This window comes from Clarias gariepinus, chromosome 14 (assembly GCF_024256425.1).
Source record: "Clarias gariepinus isolate MV-2021 ecotype Netherlands chromosome 14, CGAR_prim_01v2, whole genome shotgun sequence".
Classification (NCBI taxonomy): domain Eukaryota; kingdom Metazoa; phylum Chordata; class Actinopteri; order Siluriformes; family Clariidae; genus Clarias; species Clarias gariepinus.
The window spans coordinates 13,620,234-13,642,827 of NC_071113.1; the positions used below are offsets into that span (position 1 = coordinate 13,620,234).

The following is a 22,594-nucleotide window of genomic DNA, read 5'->3' on the forward strand; positions in this document are numbered from 1 at the left end:
GTAAAGATATAAACAAATGTGGAAACAGTGGTAAACTGGCCATATTTTGAACACAAAGAATTTCCAAAAGGCATTTTTCTTTGGGGGAAACCATGCGTTAATGAATTTTGGTGAACTTGATCTGTAGCAAATAGTGAAAAAACATATATAGTTTTAAATAAGTAATATTTTAAACTTTTGGGGGTTTTATTCCCAAATTTGAGTTTGTTTGTTTTTTCTCATTGCTAAAGGGCCATCATATTTTGATTCATCAGCATAGATATATTTCTTTATTAAATCCAAAACACTGACTGCTGTTTTTATAAAGAAAACATGCATTCATTTTAAATTTACTATCTTGAGTTAGCTGCCTAGCAGCAAACACAACTTGAACGTCTAGTTTCCCACTTTGTCTGTCGAACACTCCAATTTCGCGCTGAATTATATTTTGAATCAACTGGTTCATCTGACTTTTCAAATCTGTGCAAATTCCATATCTCTGAAGTGACTTTTAAATCCTCTAATCCTAATCTGACTGTTCCTTTGATTTTAATTAACCAATAGAAAATCCACCATCACTACTTACAGCTAAGTTTTCACTCGGATCACATTGGACACCAAACTGAATGTCCTGTACCAAGCGGTACAAATTAGAATATGTATATATTTACCCCCTAATAATTACACTACTAGGCGAAGGTTTGCCTACAACTTTAAATTCCATGGTCTTTCCTGATTTTTTTTTTTTTTTTGCTACATTGACAAACAATGCTGATGACATCCAAAAAATGCAATAATTACCTTTAAACAGTTGATATTGAGATGTGTCTGCTACTTATGCTCTGTAAAGGATCCAATGTTTTAATCTGAGGTTCTAATCTAGTCTTTTGAGGCTGGTTATTATTATTATAATTTTTTTTTTTTTAGCAGAAGTGAGTTTAGGTCTAGCTTTTCTCAGATGGTCTTTGAGAGCCAGTTTCATCATGGTCCTTGATGGAATTGCCAAATGCACTTGACAATACTGTTCTTGCAAGAGCTATTTCAGAGCAGCTGGCCTTCATGTCTTAAAACTACTAAAAAATGTTGTTGCTGCTTAATTTTGTAATGCCATATGTGTTATTTCCTAGTTTTAAAAATATCCAGTATTGTTCTAGAGTATAGAAAATAAATCCAAACTTTTTACTGATAAGGTATACATAATTGCACCAACAGGATTTTTTTATCATGGCCATTTTGTGAAATTCAAAGAACGAGGACTGCTTCAGGTTTTCAGCTCTCGAAACTCAATCTCTTTGTGGAATTTTTGTAAACAAAAGCAGTCCTTTATAAAATTAATCCGGTAGCATTAGAGGGGGCAGTCAGACATAGCCCGTGGATAATGTGTGCCATTATATTATTAGAGCTGATGTTTGGTTTTGCACACATGGTGCTGTGCTCTTTGGTGCACTCTCCCTCCAGTTTGCTTATGGGTATTTATTTTTCTGGTAGGCTGACACACCGGGAGGGCATTTGATTACGTAGAGAGTACTACCATCTGATTGTGTACTACACAGAGCCGCTGGCACAGTTTAGAGATGATAAATGAGAATAGATGGCCAGTGATTATCGGTAATTACCCACAAGCTGTGTGGCCTTGGTGGCCCATCGTGGGGTTAATGTCTCCATCAACGCCTACAGGGATTGAGCCTCACCCCCTCACCTGCCAGCCCTCCCCCCAGCCGCCACTTCCAGAAGCATCTAACAAGCAAGTGGAGTGTGATAGCGATGATATGATTTCACAAACCATTAAACCTTTTTTGTATGGCTGAGCGAGTGTTAAATCCACACAACTGAAGATTGCTCATTTGAATTGTGATACGGACAAGATCAGACCAGTGTTGTGTGGACGAATCTGATTCGTTGAGATGAGTGAGCATGTGAATGGCTTTTTATTAGACAGGCAGCTGGTTCCCTACTTAGAATGCCATGAGTTGTGTTTGCCAAGATTTTAGGATTGTGTGTAGTGTGATTTTATCTTTAAGGGTAAGATTATCAACACTAAACTATGGACCCCCCCCCATCTCTCTCTCTCTCCTCCCCAGGTCTTGTGGCTGTTGAGTTTTGATGATAAGAACACACTGGCAGATGCTGTAGATAAGTATTGCATTGGAGTGCCACCAATTCAATGGCTCGCCTGGATCCCTCAACTCCTCACCTGCCTGGTGGGCTCTGAAGGCAAACCTCTTCTCAACCTCATCAGCCAGGTTTGTGCCATCATTGTTCAGATTTTTATTACAGTGCTGATGTGGCCCAGGGTGTATTTGTATTGTTTGTTGGCAGACACCAGCGAAAGCTTGGCATGATGATGTGTCATGTTTAATAAAATTGAACAGGAGATGTGTAATGGCATATTTTCTCATTTGTAGATGTTATGATTTGTAGATGTTATGAAGTATTGTCTGCCCATGTGAACCTGTACATCATCAGCTCATCATAATCCATCCCTTTTGCTTTGTACATTTAGTTTATCAATTTAATTTTACTGCCTTTACTTCCTTCCACCTCTTTAATTATTTATGCAGAGCATTATTGTTGAGTTAATATCAGACGCCCAGGTCTTGCAAGACCAAAGCAAATTAAATGAAGGCCTAATTCCCCTTACCTGATGGAGTTATTTTGAGTCTTTTAAAAGCACCTCCGCTTCAAAAAGCAGTCAGCAGCTCTAGGGGCCCCCCAGACTGCAGCAGAGCATGCGATCTGAGCTTTTAACTTCAACCTTGACCTCTCCCACCCCCTTCTTCCTCTCTCTCTCTCTCTCTCTCTCTCTTTCTCTCTCCCCCCTCTTTTCCTTTCTCTCTCCCTCTCTCTTCCCCCCCCCCTCTCTCTCTCTCTCTTTCTCCCTCTCCCCCCTCTCTTCTTTTCTCTCTCTTTCTTCCTTTCTCTCTCTCTCTCCCTCTCTTCCTCTTTCTCTCCCCCTTTCCTCCACTCTTTAGATGTTTAGAATGCAGCTGGGCCTCGCTTCTTTCTTGCACGTTCATACAAGTGCAATGCTTCTTAATCTCCCAGTTTCACCCCAAATGCTCCCATGCGTTCAAGATGCTTTTCTGGGAGATTAAGGGCATTTAAACCAATAAAACGGCAAGTGAAATGAAGATGTTTTCATACTGCAGCCTCAATTAAGAGTTGTCAAAGCTAGTCAAGCCACACAGCGGTCTCTGTGCTAGAGGACGTTTTGAGTTTGATCTTAAGATCTATCACTGCCTTGTGCTGATTGAAGGCTGAATGCAGAAGCTCTCTGCATTGTGAAGTCTTCAGTGAATGGAGCACCTTAATCTCAGTTGCTGAATTATTTAGCTTTACTTCAGTTGGCGGGACGTTTTTAAAACGTTTGCTGAAAAATTGATGAAGGTGAGCTATGAAGTATTCTCAGATGAAACAGAAGCAAAGGGAACCCAACACCTTGCTGTACACTCACATAGCGCTTGCACATTTTATAATACAGCAAGCAGTGTCTCCTATTATTGGGGTGTTCTTTTCTCCTTTATTTTTAATTTTTAATGCCCTACTTACAAAGCTCTTAACGGCAGATCTTCTCTGTACTTATTGGTTATTTTCATATAAAGGCCTTTCCAGGCACCGCGGTGTCTTTTTACACCTAGCTAGCACTCACCCTGCGGTCTGCTTTGTTGCGGATCCGGTGTCCACTCTAATGGCTGTTTGTCCAGGAAAGGCAGGAAGACTAGAGGGGCTGCTTGAGGAGAAGAACTCCTCCTGTTAGCTCCAGTCTCGTCCTAACAGACAAGCCAACACTCATACGGCGTTAATACACCATCATAATGTCTGTCACCTATTGATCCCATAAGAGCTCCGGTTCCCTGAAGGTGCTTTAAAACAGTACAAAAACAAAGTGTGTGTAATCTATGGAAGCTTTTCTTTTTTTAATAATAATACACCTGTAGTTAGAATAAGTTGTGCCCAGAAGCAGTGGAAAGTGCTGATGATCATCAAGGTGTGAAGTAAAATTGTTTCATGACCTTGAGCTCTGATTACATCCAGATATTGTTTTTAGCCGCTTTACTGTGAATAGCTGAGTAGGGTTTTGATGAATAGGCTTTGCTCTCCAAGCGCTCTTTGAGGCTGTTCAAGGGCACTGCGGATCTCAAAGGGAGAGGACCTGTCCAGACATGACGAGCTTTTACAAAATGTCATATTGAGCCATGGTTTTAATCTGCCCTTGATGTTTGTCCATTTTTATTGCTTCTCCTCGCTGCGGTTTCATTTTCAAAATCCCATGCTATCTCGCAGCAGTTTGAAGACGTGTCACCAATGTACTACTTCTGCACCGGCTCTGCAGGGACCATCTTAAGTGTAATCTGCGCCTGTGTCTTTCAGGTGGGACGTGTCTATCCTCAGGCTGTGTACTTTCCCATCCGAACTCTGTATCTAACACTAAAGATCGAGCAGCGGGAGCGCTACAAGAGTGGTGAGTTGGGCTTAAAATAGCTAGTTCTTCCATTTCTAACAACAATACAACAAAATTAAATATGTACATTGTGTGTTGTTACTGCAGCATTATTCTCGCTTATAGTAGTTAAATGGAGTTATAAAGTAGTCATTTGATTCCTGCGCCCATGATAACAGTTTGAGATTGTTCAATTTACTTTATTTTCGATCTTCTTTAAAATGTGCCATAACTGCATCATCAAAAATATTTGCGCTAGTTTCTGTGTATGCCATTACTAATTTTGTGCTCACTTGTGCCCGTCTCCTTAGACTCTGGACAGCAGCAGCTTAGCTCAGTGGGAACTCAGAGCCACTCTGCGTCAGATCCAGGCCCCATCCGGGCCACAGCACCCATGTGGCGCTGCAGCCGTATCATGCACATGCAACGAGAGCTGCACCCCACGTTGCTCTCATCTCTGGAGGGCATTGTGGACCAGATGGTGTGGTTCCGAGAGAACTGGCATGAGGAGGTAGGCTACACCCACCAACTGTGCAATGCGCTCGGTCCCAAGAGAGCACGACGGCTGTGTTTGAGTTGCATGCAGATATTTGATTGATGTGGATACGCGCAAATGTTTTCTGCATGTATTGGTTGAATTGTGACTTCATGTGCTTCTGTGTGTATGTGTTAAATGAGATTACGCCAGTTTAAAATATAGGTTGGACAAGGTGTTTAACATTGAGGTCCAAAAAAGAAAAAAAAATTTGGCGTGTGGTTTAAAAATAAAATTCACATTTCTTGACATCATGCTTTTTAATGGTTTATAGTTAATGTTTTGATCGCTTAATTAAACACTTAATGTTTTGAAAAATGGGGCAAGAGAAGTTGGTTCCTATTAATACTTGGCTATAGTACCCACTTATTTTTTTTTCTTTAATGGTTGGTTGTCTTTTGGCTGCTCCCCCGTCAGTGAGGTCGCCGGAGAGGACCATCCAATTCACATACAACTTGACACAGGTTTACACCAGATGCCGTTTCAGAGGCAACTCTCCCATTCTATCTGTCCTCGGGACTGGCACTGTATCCTGTGCCTGTGGTTTGGGCATTGGCCCGGGTTCAAATCTGGGCATATTGCATGGCAGGCGAGAAACCTATTATTAAGCCACTAACACCCCTTTTTTCCCTTTCAATGAAATCTAAAAAAAATTGTGTGTATATGTACCATAAAGTGCAAGATCCTTTATTCTTAAGGCTGCCTTAATTGAACCTTAAAAAAAAGTCATGCTTTGTAACTAAAAGCAACACATAATTGTAATCTATTTGCTATTAGGCATAGATTGTGTAGATCAAGCATTGCTCTGAGTTTGTGTGAGGGGGAAGATTACCTATTTGAACAAATTATTTCTTACTTCAATTATTTAACCCCTTTTTTATTACGGTTGGAAATGCATTAAGAGTTGTGACTAATTTTTATTAAAAAAAATAATAATCAAATCTGAGATTTCTGCAAGCTGGGGTATAAATGCCTTTGTGTCCCTGCTTATGTGTCTTCAGTGTCCCTATAGCTGTGCAGATGAAAGCTGACACAGGCATTGAAGCAGGGCTCAGTGAGGCTGAAAAGTGGTTTTGCAGTGCTGGGGAGGTTTTTGCTCTCATGCTAATTGGGTTGTGGTGAGCAGAGAGGTGTGATTGATGGCTGGGGAGAGGGAGAGAGACTGGGCACTGGAAGATATGCAGCCCAAGACAGCAGCAGATGCAGTGATGTGCTGAGGCTGGACAGGGACGAGGGAAGGCATCTGTGAACACATTGTCCTGAGGGACGCCTCTCTGTATCCGTTGTTTTGGGGGGGGGTAGGGGAGGTTGGAGGAAGCCTTGATTCAAGAGAAAGTAGAAAATCATGTCTTTTTTTTATTATTATTTTTTTAGTAAAGAACCAATATATGTGTAATATTTGCCATGCACAAAAAACATCTTGGTAGTGAAGAACTGACCACTAAAATTGAAAATTCTTCCTCTCACAACCTGCTGTCATCCTCAGGTACTGCGGCAGCTCCAGCAAGGCTTGGCTAAGTGCCACTCTGTGGCGTTCGAGAAAAGCGGTGCAGTGTCTGATGCCAAGATCACACCACACACTCTGAACTTTGTGAAGAAGCTGGTGAGCACATTCGGCGTGGGCTTGGAAAACGTCTCCAACGTCTCCACCATGTTCTCTAGCGCCGCCTCCGAGTCGCTGGCTCGGCGAGCCCAGGCCACTGCCCAGGACCCTGTGTTCCAGAAGATGAAGGGCCAGTTTACCACAGGTCAGCAGGCACCTACACTCCCACACACCTCTAGTCATTCCTTGCCTTTTGTAATAGCAGTGTGGTCCCTTAAAGGATTTTTTTGAGAACTCTTCCAGCTCTAATTTATTCAGTGTTGGGGATGAATAGCATTATCTCTAGTGCCCGTCACAAATGACGCAGACAGCCATTGTTAAACTAACGTTAGTGAAGTTAGAATGCTGATAAATCTGCCTACCTCTTTTTTTGTCAGCGTGGTTTTATTTGCTTTTATTTGCTCTACATTTCTCATGTCACCAAATTAGTGTTTGAAATGTTATAGCACAAATCCTAATATGAGAACCACTGCAAACACTAATAATCAAAAAAATCTAGTTTATGTACAGTAGTATGTAAGTTACTGTGTTTATCTGTAACATTTTCTGTAACATTTTTTACTATTGGCCCAATGATCCGATTATTGACTGCAATTTTTTTTTAAATTGATGAAATTAAAAACAGTGCTAATTATTAATTAGTAAAGCTAGAAAAGGAATCAAGAAATTATGCATCAAAATTTTTTTGATCTTTTTTGTTCGAGTTTAGCCATTCTCTCAGAGAACTTTATTTTAAAGAACATCTTGGTGTGAAGAGAGGAAGGATAAAAGGCTTAAGTCATGTGACTGCTGGGAAATGGTAATACTAATAGCCCCTATTGATTGTGGTGGAGTTTTTTTTTTTTTTTTTTTTTTTTTTTTTGTGGCTTGAACGCGAGTGATCTTGGATATATATATATATACTGATATATAATCCTTCTTTAATAGACAAGATAGGAAGTCTGGTCGACTCCATTTTGTGTGTGGGGGGGATGGAGGGGGTGCAATGTCAGGGTTGCAGTTCATGATTTTTAAACAGCTGGTCCACACAGGAGCTCCTGTGCTGCATTAACCATGCCTCATGCCTGGCTCAGGAGATAATTGGGGCTATAGACCATATGATTATATTTATAAGGTGTGGCAGGATGACTATTGGACACTGGGTGTGTTTAGTAAGTGTTAGATTACGTAGGGAATAATCCAGCATGTTTCTCAACTCAGTGTCTCAGCCCTCAGACAGTGATTGTTCCCTCCTGACACTTATTTAATGTCTGCAAAATTGTTTGATAAAGATGTCAGACCACATGTGGTTGTGTTCACATTTACCAAAAACATAAAGCATAATTCGTAAAACACATAAAACAAATAGCACATCAGTGGTTTGTGGCAAGACAAGATATTCTTACACTATGCTTTTAATTCCAGGAAGGCAGAGGACTTTAAGTAATCCTTTAAACATGTTTTACAACCCCAGTTCCAGTTTTATCTGGCAGAGAAATGGACATGGCAAGAGATGCGTACAATCTTCATATAAATTTCCCCGTCTCCTATAAAACCTTCATTTTGGTGCACACTGCTCACATCTGTCCAGCTCATTCTGCTGTTTACCTCTGGCCCGCTCGTCAGGCCTGTGGTGGTGTGAAAATGCCAACTGCAGCTAAAGCAGAGTGGTATTTCATGTGTGTGCGTATGTGTTGCGCACACATGCTCCTGGGGGACTCCAAGAGGGTGTAAAGCAGATGTGGTGGTGCCAGCTGTACCTCTGTAGTGAGGAGGAGCAGTAACTCACATTCTTTCTCTCGACACCCTGTGCAACATACTTTGGTACTCAAAAGAGAGACAGAGTATAGAAAATCTAATTTTATTCATGAGAGGACACGCACTTACCCCACAAATAATTTGCCAGGCAAAGCCTATTTAATCTGATCATAGCCCATCCATTTGCCGTGTTTATAGTGGGTGTCTTCCGTAGCTGAATGTCTGATGCATTTCTATTACTTTTTCCTCATTTCTTCCTCTAGAATCTTCTTGTCTTCTCTATTTTCTAATCCAGTCGATAAAAAAAAAAAAATCTTGGGTCTGTTTCCTTACTGAGCTTCATATTGACCTAGTCAAGCTGTTACCTTGCACAGCTTTTAAATGCGGCTGCTGGAAATCCCTGCATTACTGGGTCTGGCTCAGGCCTCTAGTCAGCCAGCGGGAGCCAGGCTGTGTTCACTGTGGTACAATTTAAAGCTAAATGATTGTGTTCATAGGGAGGCACAGGCACCACACTCTGGACTCATCTCTAACACTTGGCTACTTCTGCTGTTATTAGGTGGAGAAAACTTCTGCCTTTCACACTTTGGTGTCCACAGGTCACAGAGCAGGTTGTTTGTTTCCATGCCGCTGCGAGCTGCAATCCCCTCGAGCAAAGCAGATCTGAGGGCATGCTCTGAAGTTGAAGTAGTGCTTCACACTAGGTCTGTGCACATGTACTGTATAGCAAGTCTCTGTAGGGCAGTGTGTTTATGAGCAAACAACTCACTCTATCCGCACTGTAGGAGTTGTACCTTCTAAAAGAGACATCCCACAAGTGCTAAGAATATTACTCCACTACATTATCATTTAGATCGGCATCTATGATAAATATGCATCCAGTATTAGTGATGTAGACCACCAACATGGTCCATTTAGACAAAGACATTCGAGTGTTCTAGCTTGGAAAGGATTTCTCTACAATTTTGGGGGGTTAAAAAGAATAAACTAAGGGAGAAGCATTAATTGTCCACATGGCCAGAACACACTTTGAACCGGATGTTAGTCTATCACATTATGCACTTACGCACACATTCACACACTCATTAGGTAATTGATAGACATAACTGGGGGAAAACATCAATTCAGTGATATTTTGCCATACTTTTGGGGGCAATTCGTGTATCCTCAACTGACTCCAAAATTTTAATTAATTTTTTATTTACTTTGCATGTGTTTTGAGGTGGTAAAAGTTGCCATTCTTCTAAAATCCTACAGATGGCATGCTCTAAACTATTGACACAGTACAGCATCCTGTGTGATAGGAGTTTGTTTGCAAAGTTTGACCAGAATTGAAACAAAATCTAAAAAGCAAACAAAAAATAAATAAACTGATATTTATAAAATTGTGCTAATTATAAAATCACAATACAAATTAAATCTGCATCTTGGTATTCTAATAATATAGTACCGATGGTCCCTGGTGATTCTCGTCCCTAGTAATTAGGAAAATTTTGTCAAGTAGATGATGAACTTAAGTAGCGCATCAGTATGCGTGAGGCACATTTTACAGCTTTACTTCAAGCAGACTGACAGATGAGTATGACGGGCTTTGAATCTAACGCACTTCGGTCAAATATTTAAAGACACGAAAAGGGTGCTAGGATTGTCATATCACTGTAAGATGTTGACAGCCTTGCTCTTTTAAAGCCAAGGTTGAACGGGAGGCTGTTTTAACAGTACAGGAGAGGCACAAAAGCATTATAAAAGCGAAAACAGGGTTTTAGCCTATTTGATAAAGTTGTGCCCTGAGGTTGCTCCAAAATTAGAAACATGGCTCATGTTAAACTGTCACCTTATGTGCCTTCTTACTCAGCCAATGTCATTTAAAAGTTGAACCGAGCATGTAATCGCTTTGCTTCCCTCGCCATGCCCGCTGATGTTATCTGTAAACTCGTAGCACTAGAACACCACAGAGTGTATAGCACAGCACTTCTCATTCCTGATCCCTTGATAACATGTCTCTCTTTCTCTCCTGCATTCTCACTTGCCAGTTTTCCTCCTCCTGCTTTGTAATCTTAAAAAAAAAAAAAAAAAAAAAAAAAAACTGTCTCATGCTTGCCTCTGTTGTTTTGTCATGTCTTTGTTTGCTGGTGCAGATTTTGACTTCAGCGTACCCGGCTCTATGAAGCTGCACAATCTCATCTCTAAACTAAAGAAATGGATCAAGATTTTGGAAGCCAAGACCAAACAACTGCCAAAGTTCTTCTTGATTGAGGAGAAATGCCGTTTCCTTAGCAACTTCTCAGCCCAGACAGCTGAAGTGGAGATCCCAGGAGAATTCCTCATGCCCAAGCCCACACACTATTATATCAAAATAGCGAGGTGAAGAAATTTTACACCGCACTCACCACACTTGCCTAGTTGCTTATAACGAAAGATGTTTAGAAATATCTCTTATTCTCTGCAGCTGTAAAAATACAGTGATTTTCTCAACCTTAGGTTCATGCCCAGAGTAGAGATTGTCCAGAAGCACAACACTGCTGCCCGCCGCCTCTACATACGGGGGCACAACGGAAAGATTTACCCCTACCTGGTGATGAATGATGCCTGTCTGACAGAGTCGCGCCGAGAGGAGCGCGTACTTCAGCTCCTACGCCTCCTCAACCCCTGCCTGGAGAAGAGAAAGGAGACCACCAAGAGACACCTCTTTTTTACAGGTATCATTTCATGTATCTTAATTACACTGAGCTGCTCAGCCAAAGCCTGATTGAGTGTGTGTGTGTGTGGTGAAAAACCAGAGAACTTATGTGTTTTGCAAATGAGCTAAAGAAATTTTAGTTTTTAAGTAATGCTTATTAAAATTAGAGCAATAATTAAATGTAATTTTGTTTAAAAGAAATTATGCTGCTATGTAGGAAAAGCTGTGTTGGTTGATTTTTATTTGTTAAAGCTAAATGATTACAGTTTTGATATTTGTTTGAGCAGCTTTAGATTTCGAGTTATGACAGAATACATGTGCTGGTAAATTTTAAGTAAAAAAGTCCCTAAACGTACTTATGATGTATTTTCAAAGATTTTATTTGTCTGTCTGTTTGGTGTTTGTGCATTGTGTATGCTGCCTGGCAAAAAAAAAAAAAAGTTTTGATGTAATTTAGTTTCCTTTAGCTTTGATTACAACTAATAATAATTTTGTCAGCTATTTTAGACTTAGTCTTAGTCCAGGGTTAAATGTCTGTTAGTTAATATTTAGTCAATCTTATCCTATTTTTGTTTAGTCAAGTTTTAGTCGACTAATAGTCTGGGCATTTTAGTCTAGTTTTAGTCAATGAAAATGTAACCTTTTAGCAATACGATTATTATTAACTAACCCTACAGTCAATTTAATCGAGCCAAAACCCTTCTTTTTTTCACAAAGTAATTATCTTAACATTTAAAGTCTATCTTTTCATCTGATGTTTTCAGCTAATTGTATTTATTTTTAATCATCACAACAACTGCTGCCTGTCCAATACTCGAAACAAAACATAATTAGAACAAAGAGGCTGTAAAACTAGCTTGAGATGTTTGTGGAATGCCTTGATGTGTCTCTTCAGGTTTGTGGTATTTTTCCCAGCGATTATATGCCCACACTGTTTCCCCTCTGGTATAACTACACATCGGCTTATTTCTCCAGTTCAATATAAAGAAAATGGGCCCAAATATCATCTCTTCTCTTTTGCGCAAGTAATACTGCTGTCATGACGAAGAGTTAAAGATGACTGAGCTTGTAACATCCCCCCACTGTTCTCGCATACTACTCCTGATGTGCCGCACACCGTGTCCCAGGAAATGCTGCCATAATGCAAGAACACTGTATTGTAGTGGATTGTGATTAATAAATTTAATGTTGATGAAAATAAAGACAGGTGTTTTATTAGTTTAAATTTTTTTAAGCCACATTTTAGCCATCACCAATATTGCGTGCTGATTTCGTCACTGTTACTGTTAATTAATATCTTTGACGTCTCATCTTAGTCATAGTAAACAAGGTTGTCAACGAATATTTTTCGTCATTATTTTCATTGATGAAATACACTCAATTTACAGCACACAATGATTTTCTTCTGCTCCCAGAACCAGTCTTTCTTAATTTAATCCCTTTTTTTGTTGTTGGCTAACAAGTGGTTTCCTGTATTTAGAAATGTACTTATTCCAGACGGTTCAGTACTATCCTTACAGGTTTTGTTAGTGTGGCGTTTTTTTTTTTTTTTTTTTTTTTTTAGTTCTAGTAATTTAAAATCTCCTTAGTTGTTATCTTTGCTTAATGTAGCCCAATATTTTGACCCTTCTGAAATTGTGACTTTTTTAAAATTTATTTATTTATTTATTTGGCCAGGAAGTGTATTAGTTCATTAGTGGATGGAATTTATGTCCTGCATTTGCCAAGCGTTGTAGTTGTTTTCAGTCAGATCAGCAGACAAGTGTGACATTGCAGTGAAAAGGCTGTAGGACGAGGCTTCAACTGCTCAGGTATCTCTCCGCTGTACAGCAAGAAGGAGTAAGAAATGAATTTGACGATTCCCTGGTAGATATAGGTGGAGCACAATGTAAATCATTTTCTCGTAATAAAGGTCAAGGACACATTGCAGTGCCTTTTGGTTTTCAGTATAACAATGTTAAATAGTTTTATTGACTGGGTGTTTTTTGGTGTTTTTTTTTTTATTCTTTTTTTCATTTCATTAGCACAAATTAGCAGGTCACTTGTCTTTATAAGCAGATTCATTATTTGCAGTGCAAATGCTTCATGCAGCCTGTGCTCAGAGCTCATGTGCATTTTTCTCGAGAGCTCCTTTTCCCCTCACAGGTGTTTTCTCACAGGCTCCGTCAGCCGTGGATTGCTTTTGTTTAAAAATGATATGACTGGGGAATAGCAGTCTCAGTTCACTCACTGTGTAAATGGAACGATTGTATCGACAGTCTGTGGAAATGTTTAGGAGATGGTTAATGGATGAGCTTAGGTTTCTTTAGAGTCTAGCATTCTATGGGATTTTAAATATATGGCCACACTTGCTAATGTGTGTGTGTGTGTGTGTGTGTGTGTGTAATTTGGTTTGAGACACATAGCCTAATACTGTCTGCGATTCTTATTTCTGCTAAGCCGGTCTTTGTCCGGCTCCATTAAATGGGATTGTGTTGTGCCATGTTGTGCAGTGCCCAGGGTGGTGGCCGTGTCTCCTCAGATGCGCTTGGTGGAGGATAATCCTTCATCCCTCTCACTGGTGGAGATCTACAAACAGCGCTGTGCTAAGAAAGGCATTGAGCATGACAACCCCATCTCCCGCTACTACGACAGATTAGCCACGGTGCAGGCCAGGGGAACACAGGCCAGCCATCAGGTAAATGCATCTGTTACACTGAAGCCTTGGACTAACTCACTCAGCACATATATCGTCTGATGGCGCACTCATGTCAGAACAAGCTTCACTGCTTTTTTAATTTTTTAAAATAAATTTTATACAGAATAAAAACGTTTTATATTATAAACCTTTTTTTCTTTATTTAAACTGTGTGCGTGTTTGCACCCTGAGAAGAAAAGCTACAAGGCAGTTAAGAAAAACAGAAAAACAAATTGGTTAGGATTAGTGGGTATTATGTACACACAATACTGTATATACACACTTGTTTTCTGAATGTTACACCTCTAAATTTGATAAACTGACCCCTTTGTTTAATCCACCTGTCCTCTGCATGTTTGTCTCTTAGGTCTTGTTTTCCAGTTTGTTATATTTGATTTTTTTTGTATGTTTGTTGACCTAATGTTTCTCTACCTGAGTACTTGAGTGTCTGTTCGTATTATCTCTTTTTGTTACATTCATTGTAAAGTGTCCTTGAGCTCTGGAAAGGCGCTATATAAATAAAAAATATTATTATTATTAAAACGTACGTAGTAATACATCGAAGCTTACAACTTGCTTGCACTAAAAAGCAGAGAATAAACACGAATACCTCTTTTTTTTTTTTCTTTCTTTCTTTTGTTTGAATAAAAAAAAAAATCTAGCAACCAGAAGTACATTTGCATCTACACAAAACACTGACCTGATTCTAGATTTAACAAGTTGTATTTTGGTTGATCTGGTAATAATAATATAACTTATTTAAGAAGACGAAGAAGTGCCACAGTGTTTTAATGTGGTGGCACTAAACACCCATGTTGATTTGATGACATATGCAGATCTTTAGGTTGACGAGTTTTTCCAAAATTTCCAAGTTGTTTTTTCCTAGTTGAAGGTCAGACATTCCAAGTACTGTAATTATTTTTAGTTAAATGCAGCATTTTTCTTGTGTGTGCACCCAGGTGTTGCGGGACATTCTGAAAGAAGTCCAGGGCAACATGGTACCTCGCAGCATGCTGAAGGAATGGGCGCTGCACACCTTCCCCAACGCTACAGACTACTGGACCTTCCGTAAGATGTTCACTATCCAGCTGGCTCTAATCGGCCTTGCAGAGTTCATGCTGCATCTCAACCGCCTCAACCCAGAGATGCTCCAGATTGCCCAGGTAACGACTGCTCAGCTACACAGTTTCAACGTGGTTAAGCTTTATCAATAAATATGCCGTCCTGGAAAAAACCAACCAGGTCTTTATATAAAAGTATAGTTTTGTGTAGCTGTACTTTTTGAACGTTTATGGATCCTCACAGACTAATCAGACTCAATCAGCTCTAGGAATCTATTTATGATATGCTACTCCAATAAGGCTGTGGTCTTGCATGCTGTGTGGACCATCACACGACTAACGCGCGCCTGTGGAACTGAGCACGTATTGCCGTGCAGCGGTGCGCTTCTCAGACGTGAGGAGTGTTTCAGACGGCCTGATTATCCAGTCACTCCCCAGGTGTCAGCCTTGATTCAGTTTAAAAAGACTGAGTGTAGAAGATTTGGCTCTGCATCCTTACCGCAGTGGGTTGATTTGGGAGCACAGAGCCAGAGCACTCTGGAAGTCTTTATTAGAAATGATTGTTAAACAGATGCTCCATCCTCTGATCCTAATCTGCTTTTTTTTGTGACAAGCGGAGGAGCAGGCATCTAAGTGACACTATTAAGTCTCCTCGCTGCATGCTCCTTTCTACAGATCTTATTACGCGCCGTGAGATTGCAGAGCCAAGCACAAGTGTGCATTCACATACTTTATCTATAGTTTACCATCAGGAGAGTTTTGTTCGTTTGTGCTTGAGCTCAGCTAGTGGAGAGAACCTTTCCCATGCACTTTAGTCATCTTTATTTTCAATGTCTCTTATTTTATATTATTTATTTTTATTAATTTATTAATTTATAATTTTTTTTTTTTTATGTAATTTTTATTTTTATCTGACCTGTTATTAAATTAGATATGCTTGCATTATGAGGGCTGGTTCTTCGTGGCCTATAGTGTCTGCAATTATAAATACTGAAGTACAAGGAGAGCTTCCTGAACTTTCTGAATTGCTCCACTGTTATGTCTATACAGAAGTACTGTACTGGCTTGAAAACAACATTTCCACCATGGCAAATATCTTGTGTGTGCAGGAGTTTGCATAAGTATTTACCCCCTAACTTTTTCTGACTTAATTTGGATTATGACATAAATCTGCACTACAATGACGGCAACAATTGCGCTGTTTAAATTGTACAGCAATATAAAAATGGAATCAAAAGGCACCATGCAAAAGTGTGGCTTGTGGATTAGTCCAGTGTTTTTAATTTCAAGTTCATTATGCTGCTTCCCTCTCACTCTGAGAAGCAGAAATGTTGAAGATGATAGGAATTACTTGCACAATTGTCGCATTTTTACATTGTTTTATTTTTAACAGGACACAGGGAAGCTGAACGTCTCTTACTTCCGCTTTGACATCAATGATGCTACTGGGGATATGGATGCCAACCGGCCTGTTCCCTTCCGCCTGACACCCAACATCTCAGAGTTTCTAACCACCATCGGTGTGTCAGGCCCTCTCACTGCCTCCATGATTGCTGTTGCCCGCTGCTTTGCCCAGCCAAACTTCAAGGTAGCACTCTTTGCCTGCTAAAACCTAAGGATTTTTATATATAAAAAGAGAGAGAGAAGAAGAAGAACAATATAGTAACTATGATTTAAACCTTTCCTTATTCTTCATCCTTCAGGTCGACGGCATTTTAAAGGCAGTACTAAGAGACGAGATCATCGCCTGGCACAAGAAGACCCAAGAGGACACATCAATGCCTTTGTCCCCTGCTGGACAACCGGAGAACATGGACAGCCAGCAGCTTGTGTCACTTGTCCAGAAAGCTGTGACGGCCATCATGACACGCTTGCACAGCCTGGCTCAGTTTGAGGGTGGAGAGAGTAAAGTGAACACACTGGTTGCAGCTGCTAACAGTCTTGACAACTTGTGTCGCATGGACCCAGCCTGGCACCCGTGGCTATAGGAACTTTAAATCATTCTCGTTGCTCTAAATGAGAGAAAAGTGCCACTGTTGAGCAGTTTGGTTGACTGGTCAGGTTAAACATGTCTTGCAGCACTGTGCTTTTTGTTGAGTATGATGAAATTATGTGCAAATGGTAATAAGAGGGAAAGAAAAAGAACCGTCATGTCAGATGAGCTTTATTGTGATTATTGGGTTATTCCTGTCAATAGAGGGCTTTTAGCTGAGTGTTTCCCACAGCCATTAAAAGCTGCTTTGTACTTAAAGCTGATAAGGGATGCTGTTCATCTGATGTGCATAGCAACATGGATTTCTTGCCACTTCCATGTTTTTTCTAGCATTAAGCAGAACAGCCCTGCGAAAAAAAAGTGGCTTTTTTTTGTGTTTTCTCAGCCAGGGGCAGCATTAAAATTGTTCCAAAAAGTTTAAATCTGCATAATGTACAAGTCTCAGGTCTAATGGTTTATTTTATTGTAATTACAGTTTTCGATCTACCAGTAAGCCTCCTGTTAAAAAATGTTCAGCTTCATTATAGCACCTGGACTGTGAGTCATATAAATTATTGGCATAGGATTTTATGTGCATCATGTGAATAGTCCCCATTGTATTGTTTAATTTTTTATATTATTTGGTTTATTCTTCTTTGATTTATATTTGGTAGCTGTTCCCAGTGTTTGCACTACTGTCAAACCCCACATTCTGCCATCTTTAATCCTCTACTGAACAAACTATTTACACTATGAAGAAATAAGCAATGGTGTTGCAACAATATTTTATCAACTCCAGTGGTCTGAACCTGCATCATCCAGTCATACAAGCTAAGTATGAAGATGCCTTTTAGCTACTTTTAGGTTCTTGGTCCACTTGACCTCTTTGGTCATTGATGGGCCCTGACTCAAGTTTGTACATGTCTCTGCATTTTCTAAATGGTACGTACATTGTGCCAATCCAAGGACTGTTACTGTAAAATGTAAATAAGCATTTTGTTTTAATAAAATGCTCTTTTTTGGAAAAATCACTGTATGGTAAAGAAGCTCCTCCCACTGGTTCAGATGAGTGAACTTTTACTTTGTAAAAGATGCCTGGTGCTTGTGAACTAATTTTGAAAAGGCAATTTTTTGAATTTTGGAAAAAAAAAGTATAAATGTGTTTTTTTTTTTTAGCAGAAATTATTTACATAAGAACATTTTTGTTAAAATTTATTTTAAAAAAAAATGAATGGAGTTAAATTATAGCCACCACTAAAATGTTTTCTCTCTACATGAGAGACAGAAATTGATATTGACTTGTGCAATCTGGTTAATGACCATCAGATATAGAAAAAGATAAATGTGGTCCACAATAGAAAGGCATTGGAACACCTAGTGCACCACAGCTTGCTACACACAAGGTCCAGCAGGCAACGAGGCCAAGGACATCAATCCCGTTTCCCCAGATCCCAGTGCGATAGAGCACCTATAGGATGCGCTGAACAAACGAGTCCAATCCACGGAGGGCCCCATCTGCAACCCACAGCACCCAAAGTATCCGCTGCCAATGTCCTGGTGCAAGCCGCCACAGCGCACCCTAGAGGTCTTGTAAAGTCAAGGGCCAGAGCTGTCCAGGAAATATTTTTTGCGATGTAATGTTATGGCTGATCAGTGTATCTAGCAAAGTGAAAATGCTGATAACCACAGCACGATAACTGCTTCAAGTCTTTAGTAGTTTCGCCAAAGGTATAATGCATAAGCAAACATGCAGATTTTTTTTTATTATTATTAAATGTTTTTTCTTTGACTCCAGGAGCTTAAGACTTTGCTGAAAATGGATTTTAAAACATGGTAAGGATCTGAAACATGCAGGCTGGTTCATAAATATTTGGACATGGGATAGAAGTTATTGTCTACCGTGGTATGTTTGGGCCTCACAGCAAAATGTGTAAGCAGCAACTGAGGACGGCTGCATTAAAGGCCTGGCAGAGCATCACCAAAGAAACGAAGCATGTACTGTATGATGTACTTGGATTTCAAACTTAACAGTTATTTACGGCAAAGGATTTTTAACCAAATATGAAACAAATAATTCAGTTTTTCATACGAGTTTTTTTCATTTACTTTTAGACCTTTAAAAATTGATGTAGGGTGCTATATTCAGTATTACCTAAAAGGCCGCATCTATAGGCATTTTGTATTATATACTGTAGAAAAATATTAAATTTTATATATTTCAGACCTAGTATGACCCAAAGATTAACAAAAGAATATCAAATAGAAACACACTACAGTAACACCACTCACCTCTTTTCTAGGGTTATCTGAAGCCAGTAGTTTATCAGCTCTGACACATTACGAAATACTTTTGTATTCAGCTTATACCCAAGTGCAGTGAAGGTGCAGAAGCTGTCAGTTTGAAAATTTGGTGTAATTTATGCTTTTAAATACATTTTAAGCATGGGTACATCTCTATATAAAAGTTCTGTAGTTCAGTGAAAACAGTGTTCACCTGATTTTAATGTAAAAGCTTAAAAGAAAATGGACACTTTAAGCTCCTATTCATGGTTCAATTTTAACTCTACTGTATTGTAAACAGACAGCTAAAATTAAAATAACTTTGTAAATGTCCAAATATTTATGGACTTGGCTGTACATCCAAACCAACACAAATTGCTGCAAGAACAACAAAAAATTATTTTTTTATTGCTACAGCCATCTCAGTTCTTGGATACGATTAATATCGACAGTCTGCTCACAGAACCACACTGCGTCTGCTGTTCGTTAACGTATACACTTTTGCCCATTTTGACGTGCCAATAGTTTCAGATGAATAATCCTTTAAAAAGAAAGAAAAAAAAAAACAGTCTATTATCCATGACAAATATTAGAGTGGAGTCTTGCAGCAGCCCTGCCCCCAGTCAGTCCTTGCACTCTCACAGCCCTAACACTCGTCCCTGACCACAGCTGCCCTTGGCTACACAGTCTCCTGTGTAGTCTTGAATGCAAACAAATTAGTGCTTGAAAAGTCCTTGAAAGTGCTGAAAGTACATTTACGAAGCATCTGTGTGGATTCAGTAACTGTAACCTGGAAGAATATCCTCCACATTGTGGGAGTAAATCGAGATCCAGACTGAAGTGTTGAATAAGCGTACAAACCTGTTACTGCCATTCTAACTCCTTTCTGCCTTGCACTAATCTATCAACACCTACACACCCTTCCAAGCCATAAACCTCAGCATCAGTATGGGATGACCTCCTCATCCCTAAAGCTTGACCAGACACAAGTTCTTCCTACGTCTCACCTGGATCAAACAGCAAGGCTCAGGACAAAGTTGTGCTAATGTTTTTAGGTTTTCAAGCCAGGGAAACCCACCATGTCCTCAAATAAGAACAAGCGATCGGTATAAAGCAACTCGTGTCAGCTTTAGCCTCTTGCAGCTTTTTATAGCCATGCTAGCTTTTCTTTCCGCGGGTGGATTCAGGACAGGGTGGGGAAGGGCGTGGGAGAGATACGACGGTTTGGATACTTCTCTCCGGCCTGTAGATGTCTGGACTGATAGAGGAAGGCGATGAGGAGGCTGATTGATGGAAGCCCTCAGGGAGAGTGGGCTCTGTGATTGGCACACATGCTGAGTGCCAATGGAAGAATCCTTCACTCTGTCTGAGGCTCTGTCAAGAGCAAAGACACCCTTCATGATATCATCTGTCTGCAGCCTACAATTACATGGAGGTGTTTTAATTCATTCTAATGAAAGAGCTTTTCATGGTGATGGAAAGTGATTTGGCGTGAAGGATTATAGGTCTAGTACTTAATGGGCTGAATTAAGTGCAGTTTTTCAAGTATATGGCATTTTTCTAAAGGGAAGTCATGGCACAACCGCTAAATTACTGAGAGGAGCACGTCGAATGCTGCCTTTAAAAAAAATTAGGCAACACTTGACTGGAGTTAATGCTGCTACACGTCATCAGTGTAAATGATTCATGATGACGCCATAATCAGCACCTAATCATTTCAATATAAACTGACTGGCCACTTTATTAGGAACTCGTGTACAATATGCAGTTAGATAATCAGCCAGTCGTAGGAGAGCAGTGCAATTTAAAAACAACAAAAGTAATGTTCTGGGAGTTACAATGGGGAATAATGTAAACACACGGACTTGGACCATAGTGAGGTTTTTGGTGACTGATGACTGGGTTGAATTTTTCCAAAAATGCTGCACACCTGGAATCTGTAAGGTTAACTTGAACAGGTGGAAAAAGAAAGTAAAAGCATCTAGTTGTCAGCAGTTCTAAATGCGGAAATAAGAGCTTAATGGTAGTCAAACTAGTTCAAGCTGACAAGAAGTCATAGATAATTGGAAAAATAAATAAGCTGGTGTATTCCTGTAAATTAGAGGGCGTGTCAATGCATATTTTTGGATTTCATACGGACATCAATTTTAATATGTTAAAAATAACACCTAACTGGGATTTTGGTCTAAGATTGATGCAATTACACCGCACAATCAGCCACAACACTAACACCACAGTAATTATGTTCTCAATCACAGTACATGCCAGTAAACTGGTGACAGGATCATGGGCAACCAAGGCTGATTTATTTCGTTGGGGATTAAATGATGGTCCATCTGGTCCAATACCACAGAAAAGCCAGTGTAGCATGAATTGCTGGCCACAGTGGAAAGATATCAGAACGCTCAGTGCATCAAAATCAAAGAGTTCAAGCTTATTGATCTGGTCTCCAAATTCTCCAAATCTCAGTCGACCCGAGTACCCATGGAATGTACTGGACAAACAAGTCTGATCCACGGAAGTGCCACTAACGTCCCATTGACATACAGGAGTGACAGTCACAGAGGTGTTGTGAAAGCATGCGCCATAAGGCCAGAGTTGCCCTGGAGGCAAAAGGTGAACTTACTTTATATTGGATATAATATTTTGGGGTTTAATGTTTACTGTTTTACTGTACATTATTCTGTATAATTGTTAAAAAGTATATTTTTTGCGAATGGTGTATATTTTCCCTGTCTGTTAATAGTGTGAAATTTTATTGTTTATGAACCTTTAAGAAAATGTTTTGTCACCCATAACTGTAATGTCAGTAATATTTTCTATGAGCGTTAATTACTACTTTTTAGGTCTTTAATAATTGAGGATATGGGGTTCACATCAGGTTTTATGTTTGTTATCATGATGAACTAATGTAAATCTCACAGCGCTATGTGAACACTGCCAAAGACCAAACCGTTTTAAGGCTTTACCATAGTGGGATTTTATTTTATTTTATTTATTTATTGATTGATTGATTGCTTGCACTCAATAACAACATTCTCATCCTCACACTTTTGGCACTCTTTTTACATTTATAGATTTTGCACCCACAGAACTTTTTTTTTTTTTTTAAGTAAAGCATTGTCCTTAGATCATTCCTGCATCATTCCTAGGCATAATTACTTACTGATTTTAAAATACTATAACAAATTTAGAAATTCACAAGCACTGACTATGGTATTGTGTGTGTGTGTGTGTGTGTGTGTGTGTGTGTGTACACGTGTGTGTGTGTACACGTGTGTTTGTGTGTGAATGGTCCCTTACTGTAGAACTGAAATTAGCATTTTCTTTCTTTATTTAAGCAAAATGTATCTTTATTCACGGCATATCTTGTACATGATCTCCATTTCTTTGTAAACATGCACGTAGTCATGTCTCCCACTCGTGATGAACTTGTGATAACATGTCTAGTGTTATGTGAGTAATTACACCTTGTATGCGTTCCTTCAAATTATCTTTGTGTTCTATCTTTTCCTGGCACTTTCTGCCTGTCATGTGCTCCTCGTGAATTCTTTAAAGCTATCTGGGAAAAAAAAAATGGCAAAATGTGTTTAATATAAACTAAGTATAAAAAACGTTTGGAAGATATT

General features: G+C 39.5%; 1 protein-coding gene across 2 annotated transcripts in view; it reads left to right on the forward strand.

Moving 5' to 3' along the window:
• trrap (transformation/transcription domain-associated protein) overlaps positions 1 to 17,716 on the forward strand; it is a 75,129-nt gene extending 57,413 nt beyond the window's left edge. For both annotated transcript variants that reach the window (XM_053511122.1, XM_053511123.1), the window contains exons 62-71: positions 2,061 to 2,222; positions 4,351 to 4,441; positions 4,732 to 4,931; positions 6,442 to 6,703; positions 10,434 to 10,659; positions 10,777 to 10,994; positions 13,468 to 13,652; positions 14,612 to 14,815; positions 16,107 to 16,301; positions 16,417 to 17,716. In XM_053511122.1, coding sequence (XP_053367097.1) covers positions 2,061 to 2,222; positions 4,351 to 4,441; positions 4,732 to 4,931; positions 6,442 to 6,703; positions 10,434 to 10,659; positions 10,777 to 10,994; positions 13,468 to 13,652; positions 14,612 to 14,815; positions 16,107 to 16,301; positions 16,417 to 16,701 — 2,028 coding nt within the window. In that variant the 3' untranslated portion in view covers positions 16,702 to 17,716. The remainder of the gene's footprint in view (positions 1 to 2,060; positions 2,223 to 4,350; positions 4,442 to 4,731; positions 4,932 to 6,441; positions 6,704 to 10,433; positions 10,660 to 10,776; positions 10,995 to 13,467; positions 13,653 to 14,611; positions 14,816 to 16,106; positions 16,302 to 16,416) is intronic.
• Positions 17,717 to 22,594: the final 4,878 nt, after the last annotated feature.